General features: G+C 42.5%; 1 protein-coding gene across 3 annotated transcripts in view; it reads left to right on the top strand.

Moving 5' to 3' along the window:
• The window catches only part of arhgap24 (Rho GTPase activating protein 24), a 65,420-nt gene that overhangs the window by 30,724 nt on the left and 20,049 nt on the right, over positions 1-14,647 (top strand). Inside the window, exon 1 of one of the 3 annotated variants that reach the window (XM_034603205.1) lies at positions 6,089-6,500. The exons of 1 other annotated variant lie outside the window; for it this stretch is intronic. In XM_034603205.1, the coding sequence (XP_034459096.1) occupies positions 6,479-6,500 (22 nt within the window). In that variant the 5' untranslated portion in view covers positions 6,089-6,478. Of the gene's footprint in view, positions 1-6,088; positions 6,501-14,254; positions 14,475-14,647 lie in introns of those variants that run through there. One more of the 3 variants, XM_034603204.1, reaches the window with a different exon arrangement.

Below are 14,647 nucleotides of genomic sequence, written 5' to 3'. Positions count from 1 at the left end.
TAAGACCACAGGCCACTGAACTATTCATCATCAGGAAGCCATATGTTACGTGGAAGCTGACAAAGCTGGCATGTAGACTATAAGTGCCTTAAGTTAATGATGGAAAGATTGATAGATGGATGAATTATTTAAATTTTAAAAGGCTCAAATCAGGCGGGCCTTTAATAACGATTATTCCACTTGGTAGTAAATATGGCAGAATGAGAGTATTTCCCTCTACAGGCATCAGCGTCTAAGGTTTTAAGGTTAAGGAAGCCCCAGTGGGGTCATAGAGAGCGTATTAATCTGCGGTGCTGACATTTCAGTGTCAGGATGTGTGGAGGTGGTTTTCAAATAGGCCCCAATGTCACATCACTCACGGACAACTCCTGGTGCTGACTATATATGTGTATGCATGTTTGTGACTATAAGCAAAAGTAAAGGGACCCCTGGTACAGTTTAAACTTTATGATGTTTTCACTTAAATAATCTAATCAGAGGGTTGGACGAGCAGTTGGTTTTTATTATCTCGTGTTTATGCATCAGCCGATCTGCAGCTCTGTTGTGCACATGTGAGTCTGCAATGGTGTTTTCTTATCTTCAATTCCAATTCAAATATACAAGAGAGGCAGCGCCCTGACCGTTTACAAGACAAACGGGGAAGAAGCACAAACATCTGCTTTACTGTCTTTCTAAATGTGCACGTTTCGGCTGTGTTACGGTCTATGATCTTTTCAACGTGTCATATAATCAAGACAGGTTTATTTGTAAGGCACCTGTCAATAAGGCAATTCAAGATGCTTTAGGTAGAACATAAAAGGTACAAGGGACGGATATGAAAGAAACATGAGACAATATAAAAACAAAATGGATGACAAGATAAGCTTAAATAGTGTAAGATTAATGATTGTGCAGCCATATCAAGTGTATAATCAAACAAATGATCAATATCAAATAAATAGGTCACATATAATATATATAATATAATAATACATATAATAATACAAAACAATACTATAAAAATACTGTCAAATATACTATAAATACATATTTATACACACACACACACACACACACTGCGTAGACTATATAGATATAGAATAGATGCTATTCTATACACATTGTTTCATTAAATGAATCTGACACATGACATGAACAAGCACCTCTACATGTTCAAACCCCATCTTTAATATACTGATTTAATTAGCAGCTGCATGTAAAGTGCCCACACAACTTCCTACGCGTCATAAATCCAGGAGCAGTATGAGCGTCGGCGTGAGGTCATGCATTTAGAGTGAAACTGATTTTTATGGCCGTCGCTCTGGCGAAACGATGAAGCCCAGAGAAGCTTGAGTGACAGGATTCTGTTCTGCATATAAAGAAGTGTTGTCGTACGCTGCCCGCTCCTCTGTCTGCTCAGAGCCTGTGAGACGTCTCCGCGTCCTTTTTTCTCTCAAGAACTCACTTTGCGACGTGACATTTTCAGAAAGGTCAATAACTGAACTTCTCTGGCGTTTCCTCCTCGTCTGTGTACATTTTCATACGTGTGGAGTGTTTGTGTGCCTGTTAGCGGACATGTTTATGCACATACTTAGTGTGCATGAGAATATAAAGTCAATAACCCCAGAGTGTGTGTTATAACTGTGTACGGCCTCCTGGAGGAGTTGTGGCCTCCTGCTGTTGACATTCATCATATGGAGGTTTACAGATTCACATCTCTGGTGGTTGTTCTCTTAATATCTGAATTTATTACAAAGTGGCAGAGGGCCATCCCACATGGACACATACACAGTGAATATCAATTAAGGCAGAAGGAAGTGGTTTTTAAATGTAGTATCTCTGGGCTGCATCGTATATTGGATTTCATATAACCCAGAACAAAAAATACAGCTTGCTGACTGATATTTATGTCCCTCAGAAAAGACAACGGCACTTTCTATTCCATACTGATGCAACAGAATTTTTTCACAATCAATTAGGTGATTACATCAGTCAGTTTTAATCTTTATCTTCCACCGAACAGTTTCCTCCTCAAATGCAACATTTTTTAGAAACACCCACCGGCTTCATTCGTAACATTCTCCGTCAGATGAGGATGTTTGTGTTGGAGATAGTGACAGTTCATGTGAAGGTCACTGCTGAGACGCAACCTCTGAAAGGATGAAGTGTCAGAACGTCTGATATGACAGAGTTCTCATGAACTGGGGGACATTAGCATAAGAACATTGTCGTGTCCCTGTATAATGAACACGTGTTTGCAGAATTGAGTGTACATGGATACTCCATAGACTGTATGTAAAGATGGACAACATGACTGCTGCCCATAAGTGAAGCCAAAGTGTCTTGATCGCCCCCTGGTGGCTGGCTGGAGCATAGGTCAAAGGTCCAACGTATGTCCAAGTAAGTTTCGTTTTAATTAGTTATTGGATGATGTGAAAACGAGGTGAAACATCATGATTGACAGCTGAGATTGGTCCAACACTTTTTTTGAGTATATATATAAATCACTATATTGCACTATAAAGAATTTGAACACCCAAATAAAACGGGGGACAGTTAATGCAGAACATATGTAGTGATTTCAGTCAGAGCACATGTTAGCTCTTCTGTGCGTAAGTGCATCACAGAGCTGCTGGCATGGCTGTAGAATGGCAATCATCATATGGTGTCACTAAGGTCAACACTTGTCTGATCTGTGATCAGTTATGTGTCTCAACGAAGATAAATATTTGACCATTTAGAGTTGTTTTCAAAGGCTAGTTGGTGGCAATAGCTTCAAATCCTGCTGCCAATGAGCTGCCAGTTTAAAATAGGAGGTCATAGATCAGGATCCAGTTTGTTCTCCTAACTCTTAAAGTTATTTGCAGGCCAGTAAGTCCACCGCTGCCTCGTTGCCAAAGCAGAAGCTTGGGTGGGGAGCAGAAAATAAAAGCGGGGCACTATTAAAAATGTTGTCGACAAAGTTCTGGAAAAACGATTCAGTGTCCCAGAAAGAGAAGGTAGGACATGGTGGTTAAATGTGAGGAACAGTTTGAGAAATAAATCCCAGAGGAACGCACCTTTTATTCAAGGGGAAAATAAGGAGCATTTTGGAGCCTAAGAAACTTTGCTTAGCAGAGGTTGCTGAGACAATTTCATGGCTGTGGACATGAATGAAATCTGTGTGAAATCTGTTCAATCAGCGCCATGGTTGAAAACACACTTCAATGTCACACAGCATTTAAGGAGCATCTCCATTGTTTTGGCAGCAGAGAATTTTTTGGCACTCACACAGATCGCAGACATCTCAAACTCCCATCCGCTGAAAGCCTCTGACAAGGTGCTGGGAAGAAAACTCTGGCTGACTGTCAAACAGATTTAAAAGTAACAATGCAGACTCCTGTTGCCTCTCCAAGCAGAGGCATTACTTTTTTACCCCCTCACTGACTGTTGAAACACTATGAGATTGCTAATCCTGACCAAATGTGCTTCGTGGATTAGGAAAAGTTCAGCGACCAGGCTCCCCACGGTATCTTGCACAGGCACGGCGTCTGGTCACTATACACCCGGAGAAGAGTGTTCACATAATGATGAGGTTTGTTAGAGGGAGCATTGAACTCTGAAGGATGCCTCCCTTCTGTGTGGGGTTTTCACAGACTGCTCATTATGGCAGAAGGTCTGGAAAGCATTTAGTCACAGGTTGAATGTTCAGTAAATGGAAAATGTTGGCCTTTTAGTGTTGTCACGATTATTATTAACAATGTGCGATGAAAACACGTGAGTCATAGCAAACACTCATACAGTACATTTGAAGCATAGACTGTAAATAAAGATGGATGACATGACGGCTGCCAAGAAGTGAAGGCAAAGCGTTTTGAAACGCCCCCCGGTGGCTGGCTATAGTACAGGTTATAAACCCAACCTCCTCCATGTTAGCCGAGGGAACAGGGGCGAAACTAAGGTCAAAGTACATGTTAATAAAACATCTCAAAGATGGTTTCTGGCATTTTAGGTAGTTCTCATCACACTGATGCATGTCCACCTGTTGAGTGTTGTTTTATTTAGTTATTTGATGCTATAAAAATGTCGTGATTGACAGCTGAGATTCACTATTGAAGGTGTTTATAAGCAGGACCATGAGCCCTCAACTCTACCCTTTTGCTACTAAGCAGAATCTGGCCCCAAATATGCGAAATCGCAGCGTCTGTATCCGGGATATTTTGGCTTCATTTCTGGATTGTGGGAGGAAGTGGAGACGCATCGTCCATCTTTATATATAGTCTATGGTCCAAGACAAGAAATATTCTGGCCCATAGCCTGTGTGAAACCAAAACTGTTTCTCTTTATTTCTGCTAAGCTAGCCTGGCTGGCTAGAATAGCTGGCAGCTAACTTTAGAGTGCTATCAAATTTCTCCTTTAACCCTGAGAGAAACAAACATGAAAATGATGTGTTAGTTTGCCAGCTTAAGACATGCTGGTAGGTAGATTTGTGTTACCTTTAGGCTATTTCGGTTGCATCTAGTATTTCTGCTAAGCCATGTTTGTTTTGAGGTTACAACTTTGTAAAAGCACATGAATATGATTGATTGCTTCATATGACGTAAGTATTTGTTCAACATCAGTTTGATCGGTCACAGTTCTTGCATTTCTCTCATGTTTCTCAACAATGCAGTTGTGTGTATGGGCAGTACTGTGTATTTCAGTGATGGGACCAAAGCCTGTGGGAGACGACATAATCACTCAAACTGCACAATGGATGATAAAACCCATTTTTCATAGAGCTATGACTGATCAAGTACTAAATTGGAAAAGGTAGCCGCAACAGCAACATCAGAACTACATGTAGGATGAGTGGACTTGCAATGTTGCCTGCCTCACTTTTTCTGTTGTTGAGAAGAGGTGTGTCACTTAATGATGTATCGTCCATTAGCTCCAAAACAAAGCTGTCATAAAATAAAAAGAAGATAAAGTAGCAGCTGGTTGTGGAAAATGGTATCTGAGCTGCGAAGGACAACAAATGTTACGTAGGTTATTGAAAATGAAGTCGAACAGGCCATAACTTTGCTGTTGTGTCAATTCAATTCCAGATTCATGATGGTACGTGACAAAAAGCGGGAGGCTGGGGATTCAAGCATGCCCAAACAATATGCTGCATACCTTTTGTATGTGGTCGATGACGTTTGAAATATCTGCCTCATTGTCATCCGTGCTCTAGTGAGGCAATTCCAGGCCTTCTTCCTCTCTTGCAACCATGTGTCATTATTCCTGTGTGCAGCAGTAAAGATCCGGTGGAGGAAATGCACTGAGGCCTGTGAACAGGCTGAGTCCCAGGACGTAAAGAGGGACAGGACAGGAAGCACAGATGCATACATAACAGCCTTATTGAAGGGATCGGTATGTGACATGTCACATACCAGTCTCAGCCATGAGCCTCCCACTTTAACCCCCTGCCCCCCAACATGTATCATGTTGGTCAGGTCTCAGCGAGGGCACATGTTGGCCCCCAGCGAAGTTGGACGACCACAGTTTGTTCGTCTCATAGGGACACTTGACTTGAATGTTCAGACCAATGCTATGTAAACTGATTTGTCTCTGGATAAATATTTGGATGTCTCCCCAGTAGGCCTTTTCCCCCCTCTGAATTAGATCCAACAGGTAGTGTTGGTTTTAAATTGAATCACCCTCTGACGTTAAGTTCAAACAGGCTTTCAGACCTTTTTAATGGAAGTCAATGATGTGTGGCTTGCCTATAAGTCTGGAGTGAGATTGAAAAAACGATAAGGAGAGTTATTGAAGACCTTCCTCAATGAGGGAGAAACCCCAGTGTCTTTCTTGGCCAACGGTAGCAGCAGCCTCTCCGACCCTGCACGGCTGTATTTATAGAGCGCTGCGGATGAGTCATTTGGCCGAGTGCCCACTGTGCTTGATTTACGATACCCCAGACCACCCTCCTCCCCCTTCGCGCCCCCCGCTTCAATGCCGTCTCCCACCCCACCCCTCACACTACTTCCCTCAGCCACACACACACACACACACAGACACACACACCATCTTGCCTTCGGCTTGCAGTCCTACTCAGTTTCAGTTCGGCCGCGCTCTTCATTCGTGCGTGTGTCTTTAGAAATACGTGTTCTCCGCTCTTCCAGCTCCTTTGACAGAAGTGCATGTAGAGGAAAGGTTTACTGACAGGCAGACAGGCTAGCCTTAGCCTGACCTCGCCTATAAGTGCCGCTGACTGGCGTGTCACATTGACCTGACTTTGACTCAAGGGAAAAAAATGAAGTTTTTAAGCGAAAGTGTTATATGAGGTGGAGGAGAAACAAAGGAAGGAGGGGGAGAGTTGGGACGTTAGTAGTGAGTGCAGCGGTGTGTGTTTTAGCAGAAAGAGATAGACTTGTCTGTGGTACAGAACAAGAACAGATGAAGAAGTGGCACTCGGGGCCGGCGGTCAGCAGCGACAGTGTGGCTTTTGCTCCCTCACCATTCAGCAGACAAGGGGGCACGTCTTCCTCTGCACCCCATGGATCTCAACTCCAACCCAGGTCTGTGTCTTTACATAACCGCAACGGATACTAACACGGTTGCATGTGGTTTCATTAGATGATGATGCTATTATTGGACTTTTGACAGTTTCATTTACGACTGAAGGAATGCGTGGAAGGACTTAGAGTTTGTTTTAAACTGAAGGCACAAAGCTACCCACAAATTGCAGTTACTCTCTGTTCTCTGTGAGGGTGTCCTCCGTATGCCACTCATTCAATATGGAAGCAGACGGGCGTTCCACACGTTACAGTTAACAGCTTATGGTTATCGCAGCTGTGATTTCAGATGAGTAATTTATGATGGTTGCATTCCTGATTTTCCTGTGGGGACATTACTGCAGCTTCCGCAGTGTTAGTCTTCCAATAGCTAAACACATGTTCAGTGTTCCTGAATACTTGAGTTGTTATTTCTGACAAAACTATTTCGTGAAGCTATTCCTATATTTATATTCTCCAAAGAAGTAACTCTGATGTGTTGTATTCACAGGATGAACAATCTCTTACAGATTGCTCTTTTAGCTGCATTGCTCTTGGGATGGCAAGTTGGTCAATCCACAAGTTTGGTCCCAGATGAAATATCTCAGCAACATGATTGGTTGTCATAAAATTCTATTTAGACACATGTCCCAAAAAGATTAGTCCTGAGTCTACTGATTTAGGTGTGTTTTAGTAAGAGCTCAAGGGATCGATCTCCATACAAGTTATTCACTCATGATGAATTATAGTCTAATAGCTTTGGTGATCGAGCCCTATCAAGTCAAAACGAATGACATTATCATCAGCTTCAGCTGTACTCTGATGATTAGCTAATGTTAGCATGTTGCCATGCTAAACTAAGCTAGTAAATTTTGCAAACATTATTTTCAGCTAAACCTATGCATGTTAGCATGCTAATGTTAGCAGTTAGCTTGAAGCACTGCAGTGCGGTACAGCCTCACAGTGCCAGTACTTGTCAAAAAGTTTCAACGCAACATAATGACCAATTCATTTCAGGTATCAAACTTGCAACATGACCATAATCAGCCTAAACACTTTTCAAGTATTCCAACGCCAAGTTATTTTTTTCCCAGTTGTTCATACTTGGGGAAAATGTCTTTGTCCAATAAGATTGTGAACTTTACTGAAATGAAAGACACTGGTACTGTCCCACAAGACACGCTCATCCAGAGAGCATCTGCAAAAATGAAAACAAAATTATTCTATTTTCATATTAAAATCTTAAATGTCTCTGCTTCTGTGAATCATTCTAATACCAGGGTAATAATATGTTTAGGATTTGATAATTAGAATAACTGTTTTAATCCGTTTTTAAAGTACATGTAGTCTAAATGCCACCAAGGTGTAGTTGTACAAAATATGTAGCTTTAAAAACAGTCGTGCCAGAGAAAGAAAAATGGTGCTCTGTAAAAGCTTTCTCGTAGCTGGATCAAGTTTCACATTGCTTGGCTGCTTCGGGCAGATAAGAGAACAGACTCCGGAATTCATAGCCCCAAGCCTACCTGTACATCAATGCTGGTTAAAATGTTCTCATGCAAAAATCTGAACCTACAGAAGGTAGAGGACTCAACATTATACAGTATTCTGGGGCTCTGTTTTAACAATCCAAGCACATAAAGCGCTTATGATTTTTTGTCCAAATCACAGTTTAATGGTTTAAGCAGCAGACTCGTGGTTCAAAATAACTGTTCCTGGTCTCTAAATTTGTCATGGGTGTGTTTTGTGTGTAACACGCTAAACAAATCAGATTTACATCTACCACTCCTTTTAAAAGCGCTTGAACCTTAGCGGATTGCTAATATGAGGGCAGCTTTCAGATGGGGGCAGGTGCAGTTTTTATTTAAACAGCGTGGGAAAGTGAACTGCATCAGTCTGAGCTGAGTGGACACTTTTCACTGGGTGCAGGATTGGGCTGTGATGTTGGACGTGAGGAGAAAAAACAGCACAAGCCTATGATGGGAAATACGTCTGAACAAGCAACAACTTTGACACTGAGAAATGTTTTTACTGGAGTTAAAGGTCAACAGTGCAACATCTTTGTTATTGCTTGCCTGTGAGAACAGTGGGTTGTGACTGAGTAGCCAATTGAGAATTGAATGACAACTGAATTGGTCAACTTAATAAAAGACTGTCATTGATAATTCTCATTCTTATTGACTTATGTTAGGTTACATTACTTACATTATAGTATACTGAATACCTTGGACTTTTAGTTGGACCAATCTGAAGGTGTCCTCTTTAAGATCCTGCTCTGGGAAACTGTAATCGACAATTATTTTCTGTCTTGTTGTGAAATTATTCATTGATTGATTGAGAAAATAATCTTTGTTAATTATTTAGTTGATAATGGGAATAATCATGATTGCAGCAGTACTAAAGACCACATGACAAGGACTTGCATCAACATTGTATATATGAAACAGAAAGATCTCCTGTAAATCCATCTAGCAGGGCAACAGTACACTGTTTTCAAAATGACAACATGCACGTGTGGAAGCTCAGGATAGCAGGACCAGTGTCTGCAGGGTTACTTTAGCTTCATCGCACAGGTTTGTATCCAGAGAACCGATCGAACGGCATCAGCAAAAGTCCAACATTGCGTTCTCGAACACACAAAGAGCCAAACTCATCGTCAGCGTTTCTCTGTCCTGTCTCTCCACTCAGATCACCACCAATCTTTTTTCGTTCAACCAGCTTCCCTGCAACAACCCCCCCCCCCCCCCCCCCCCCCCCCCCACCCACCCCACCCCCCCCCCCCCCCCCCCCCCCCCACCCCCCACCCCCCACCCCCCCCACCCTACACCCCGTGCACTGCAGCCCTCTCAGGCCCACAGTGCTTTGACCAGATTTGTCAGAGAAAACAATGACGTGGAAGCGTAAAAGCAGGACAGGCCCGTCAAAATTAAAAAACACGCTTATCTTGCCGAAGCCTTATGTCCCTGTCCGTTAGCTGTTCAAATAATTGGGCGACGAAGAGACAGGAGGCTTTATAGCTGCCCTCTTAGGCTGATTTCATGCAGATATGTGTGCAAGCATTATAAATGGCATCAGAAATAACCCACGATCCTTCTGCTGTGAGAGCAGAAAAACTGTGTTATTCATATTCCACCTCATCAATCACTAAGTGGAAATGCGAAGTGGTGGTAAAGCCTTGTGCAGGGTGATGATTGAATGTTCACCCCTGACAGGCACTTCGATCCTTCAATCTCCCGAAGCAATCTAGCAAATTAAAAAAAAGGGGTGATTAATGCTTTTGATGACACGTAACCAGAGTGAATTCATTTTATAATGAAATAACTTCAGGTGAGTAAAAATCTCGAGAAGCATTTTTCTTAGTACCCTGCGGTCTGTATTTAATTTCCTCTCCCTGGCTGAAGTTCTTAACCAAAAGCATGTTCAGAGCTTAACTGCCTGAATTCCAACTTGAATTTCAGTCTTGCCTCCGCCTTCGCTGCTCCCATTAGTCACAATAAAGCAGAAGTCAGGCTTCTACAACCCTTCGTGAAAGGTTCAAAGGGCTTTTCCCAAAGGCCGGACTGAAACAAGCTACCAATTTTGGCTTTGGGGAGTGCAGGTGTGCATCTGCCCTGAAGCCCTCATCAGTGCTGAAAGGTGATATTAGAAGGTATTAGAGAGCAGAGCAACAGGCACTTTGTCAAGTCCTCTCTTTGTTTCATTCTCTGGTGTGGATAAAGGGAGGTTCGCCCCCACTCTCCAAGTACCAGGCTGTCTATGTCTTTTCCTCCCTACATAACTGTTGCAAAAGTTTAATCTTTCCTTTAAAAAAATTAAAAGTATTGAAAACAGTTGTAATAGCTCCTCCAAGGGAGAAATCACTGAACATGTTGACAAATGCAAAAGTCTCACAAAAATTCCTGGATCTGCTCCTTTGTCCGGTTCAGTACCAAGATTTAATGGGTTCTCTCTTGGTCCGTATCCTTTGACCAACTTTTAAATAAATCGGTTGACTAGTTTTAGCGTAATCCTGCTAACAGATAAACTAATGAAAGCATAACCTGCTTGGTAACAAGGAGGTAGACTGCAGAAAATTACTTGCACAAATGACTGCACAAATGTCTACTTAAATCTCACACTTTTCTCAATGAGACATTATCCTCCCTGCAGTCGCATCATTATCTGCATTGTGTGTATATGTGGCCTAGCACCAACAACATCTGCTATACTAAAAGAAACACAATTTCAACATTGGATAAACATCATGCAAGATCTTGTCTCGGGCTGCAGAGTGCACACCAAGTGTGGATGTATGGCATGCAGGCCATATAGATTTACAGTGACACGGCCGTGAGTGTGTGATACACTGGTCAAATTGGTGATCTGTCATTGGGAGGTATGCTTGCGTAACCGTAGGGATGCCTGCATGTTTCACACTGACACACTGAACGTATGCACACTGATGAAGATGAAAACAGAACCACCCAACTGGTCACAATTATAACCAGACAATGATGTGTGGATGCCATTAAAACGTGAGTCAGGTTGAATTTAAAGATCTCTCCTGCAGAGCCTCTTGGATCTGAACGTATCGCACCTTTTCAGAAACTTCCTGTGAAAGTATCAGTCCGCTCTGAAGTAATGTTCCAGTCTCCCGGCGGTGAGTTTTGGTGAGGGCTGGCAGCTGCTGTCACTTCAACACTTGCACGCAACACTCCAAACATTTTAATGGGACATTAATCCCCCCCGTCAAAAGTCACTGAAGCCGTCGGTCGTTTCAACGGTCCACTCGTAAGGTTTTCGGTATTTGAACAAACCTCAAAGTGTTGTCATGCATACTTTATACGTGTACGGAATTAATCTCATGTTATACTGCAAGTCATCACAGAATGGCTGTGATTCGTGATTTATATTTACAATTGTCAGTGCAGGTTTTAGTTAAAGGATGGTCCTTTTTTTTGTTTTTTGAAATGTGTTTGCACTTTTCCTATAAATCACATTTGCTTTACGTTCCTTACATTTTCCAAAGCAAAAGATGTTTATTGAAGGTTGTATAATTCACATTTCCTGTGTAAGAGCAGCCACTGGTTTCCATTTCACTGGAGTATGAACACCTCCTTAAGCCTGAAGAAACTGTGTACAGCCTAATCCATCATAATTAAAATGATGTATCCTTTCATTACACTGCAGTTACATTAGAAGAGGAAGAATGGCTTGTTTGACGATGCCTGGACTGCAGAGCTAAAACATGCAACAAAAGAAAAAACATTGGAAAGGATCCGTCCAACCATAGAACGCTGCACAGCTCCCCTCCACTGCACCTCTATTACTCTTAATTATCATGTCAGGTTATTTTCCATCGCTCGCTTGGGACGTAAAGTCAAGTCTGAGTCGTGTTTCCTTTTCCTAAAGTTGAAATCAATTCCCCTTGTATAATGATATATTTACAGCAGCCTTGGCCGGACATAGAGACATCACTTAAAATCAGAATGAAGACACTTGGCTCTTTGACAGCCCCTCTCTGACCTTCCCTGACTGTCCTCATGACAACTCTGCCCAGTCATACTCAACCCGTGAAATGAAACCCTCCCCCCTTTCATCCTGTGCGAGAGCAAAGGACTGAATATGTTTTGACTGAATCACTTTTTGTTGAGGGGACGTTTTGTAAATATTGAAAGAATCGTAGACTGTGTAAAAAAATGGATGGCGCATCTCCACTTCTTCTCACTATCCAGAAATGAAGCCAAAATATGAACGCTGCTATCTTGTGGCTATGATGGCATTTGAGTCTGCGATTGGGGGATGGAGCTGCAGTATCGAAGTCCTGCCGAAGTCGGCCTCAGCTGTCAATCACGACGTTTCACCACGTTTTTATAGAATCAAACTAGAGGCGCTCAGTAGAGTAGATTCCTCCGCTAAGGTCTGCAACTGCCACCTGATCCAAATACACACCAAGATTTATAGGGTTCTTTCCTGACCCATACTGCATCCTGTCAAGTTTCACGTAATCTGTCCAGTAGTGTTCATATAATCTTGGTAACAAGCAAACAAACAAACCAAGATGAAAACATATCCTCGTTTGACTTTTTTTAATTTGGTCCACGTCACATTCACTGGTGGAGGCAGGGTTTATGACCTATATTACAGCCTTGGCTTTACTTTGGGAGCGCCGTCATGTCGTAGATCTTTATATACGGTCTATGGTAACGACTTAAGGATTTATTACCATTGGCTCACTACGCTGAAATCTAGCATTGTTGTCGCTAACCTCATAGCTGCAGAACCCAAGTCATGGAGGTATCGTGTTTGCCTTTCAGCACCAGAGACGAGCTGATGTGACCATTATTCTCCATTTTTTTGGTGCCACGATTACCTTCTTCCCTATGGGCACCTGTAGATGGACAAAAGAGCCGAGCAATCCTTGTCCCCTTTGACCTCCCTACTCCTATTCACTTTGTTACTCAGGCAGCATCAGATGGTAATGGATAGCCATAGGAGCTCTATGGAGTCTGTGTTCTCTACCAGACTATGTCTTTGGGGACTCAGGTGGAGGCTAATGTTGTGGTGGCTGCCTTCAGATCGCGTCTATTGACAGGAAGGGACCAGGAAGACATTTAGAACATCAATACCTTACTGGGGGTCGGGGTGAGGAAACAGGACTCCAGTGACAGATACATGGGAAGATATACAGTAGCTGCAGAGAGAGGGACCAGCAGTTTGTGAAGGAGGACAAGTGTACAAGTTGTAATGAGGGTTTTGGAGGAAGACGAAGGTTGTGGTGGTTATGTTTTCATTTGCGTTTGTTTGTAAGCAGGATTTTGCCAAAACTACTGAATGGATTACCACTAAACTAATAATTCATGGATCTCGATGAAAGTAATCAGGAAAACCCTGATTTATCAGATTTGGTGCAGTTCCCTCTGAAGCTTTATACAGCTTTGTTTCAAAGTTACAGCCTTTTAAGTGTGAAATCGGTAGAGGCCCCCTTTAAAGGTTTTGTATAGATTATAAACAGCTGCAGCTGCCTTGTGTTTTTTATTTATTTGTTTTGTTCTGTTGTTGTTGGTGGTGGGTGGGAGTCAGGAGCATTTGAAAGGGACTTTGAAGGCTCCAGCAAAAGTCACCTGGGGGGCCCTAAACCAGACCACACTAAACACATGATACCAAACCACATCATTCCAACTTTTGATTCTTTTTATTATAGAAAATTACTAAAATCTACCACCATCGCAGGGACATCAAACACACACATTTAGTCACTCTAATCTTCAATCCAACCTCTGAAATTTCAAAGCTTTTGGCAGAAAACTAGTGGCATTATAGGATTTCCGACCACATCCATGTTGTTCACTGAATTTAAGGCAGTTCTGACAAAATAGTCACTGCTCTGGACTAACCTACCCTGTTGCATTTCCCTTGGTGGGAGTTAAACATACAGCATTGGCTACAAGTTTGGTTTATATGCATCTGTATTGTTATGGTAAGGCTTATTTGAGTTCACATGCTAAAGTCACAATGGCCAGGGTCATTACATCATTATTTTGTTGCAGGTGTTAAAAAAGCACTGCAGTGTGAATGGGGGATTCCATGTTTGCTTATGGGGTCGTGCCCTGTGTCAAAACCAGTGGCCTTTTTAAACCGAAGCCTTGAGAGAGATCTGCCCATTGTTTCCCGCTACAGTGCTTGAGAGAAATATGTGTATGTGTGTGTGTGTGCGTGCTCCCCAACCCCCTCTTCAAACCTCACCTCCCTCCCCTCCTTCCCTTTCTCTTTCACACCCTCTCAGCTGTGCTCACTCACTCATTCTGAGCAAGGCCAAAAAAGTGGCAGAGCGGCTCCTCCACTGAGGAACTCCCGTCCTCAAGTTAACCCAGGCAGCCCGGGACTCTGTAACCTACTCAGGAAGCCTCTTTTTTCTGGACTGCCACTGACAGGAGTGTGGAGGAGGCATGGAGGTGGCGCATCCATCCATTCATAGCTTACCACAGTATGGACTATCTGATTTAATATCATCACATCAAGGTAAAGATAATAACTGTTATTTTCCTACTGCTGGTTGACACCTTTATATCTAATGTGTCTCGACAGAGATGTATTTCTCCAGACATCTGTTTTAACAGCTGCACTTTGCAGACGGGTTAGATCATCTGGAAGTTATATGACTCATGAATCAACACATGACTGTGTATGCGGGT

This window comes from Hippoglossus hippoglossus, chromosome 12 (assembly GCF_009819705.1).
Source record: "Hippoglossus hippoglossus isolate fHipHip1 chromosome 12, fHipHip1.pri, whole genome shotgun sequence".
NCBI lineage: Eukaryota > Metazoa > Chordata > Actinopteri > Pleuronectiformes > Pleuronectidae > Hippoglossus > Hippoglossus hippoglossus.
The sequence above is the reverse complement of the archived record's forward strand: the minus strand, read 5'-3'. Positions and strand labels throughout refer to the sequence as shown.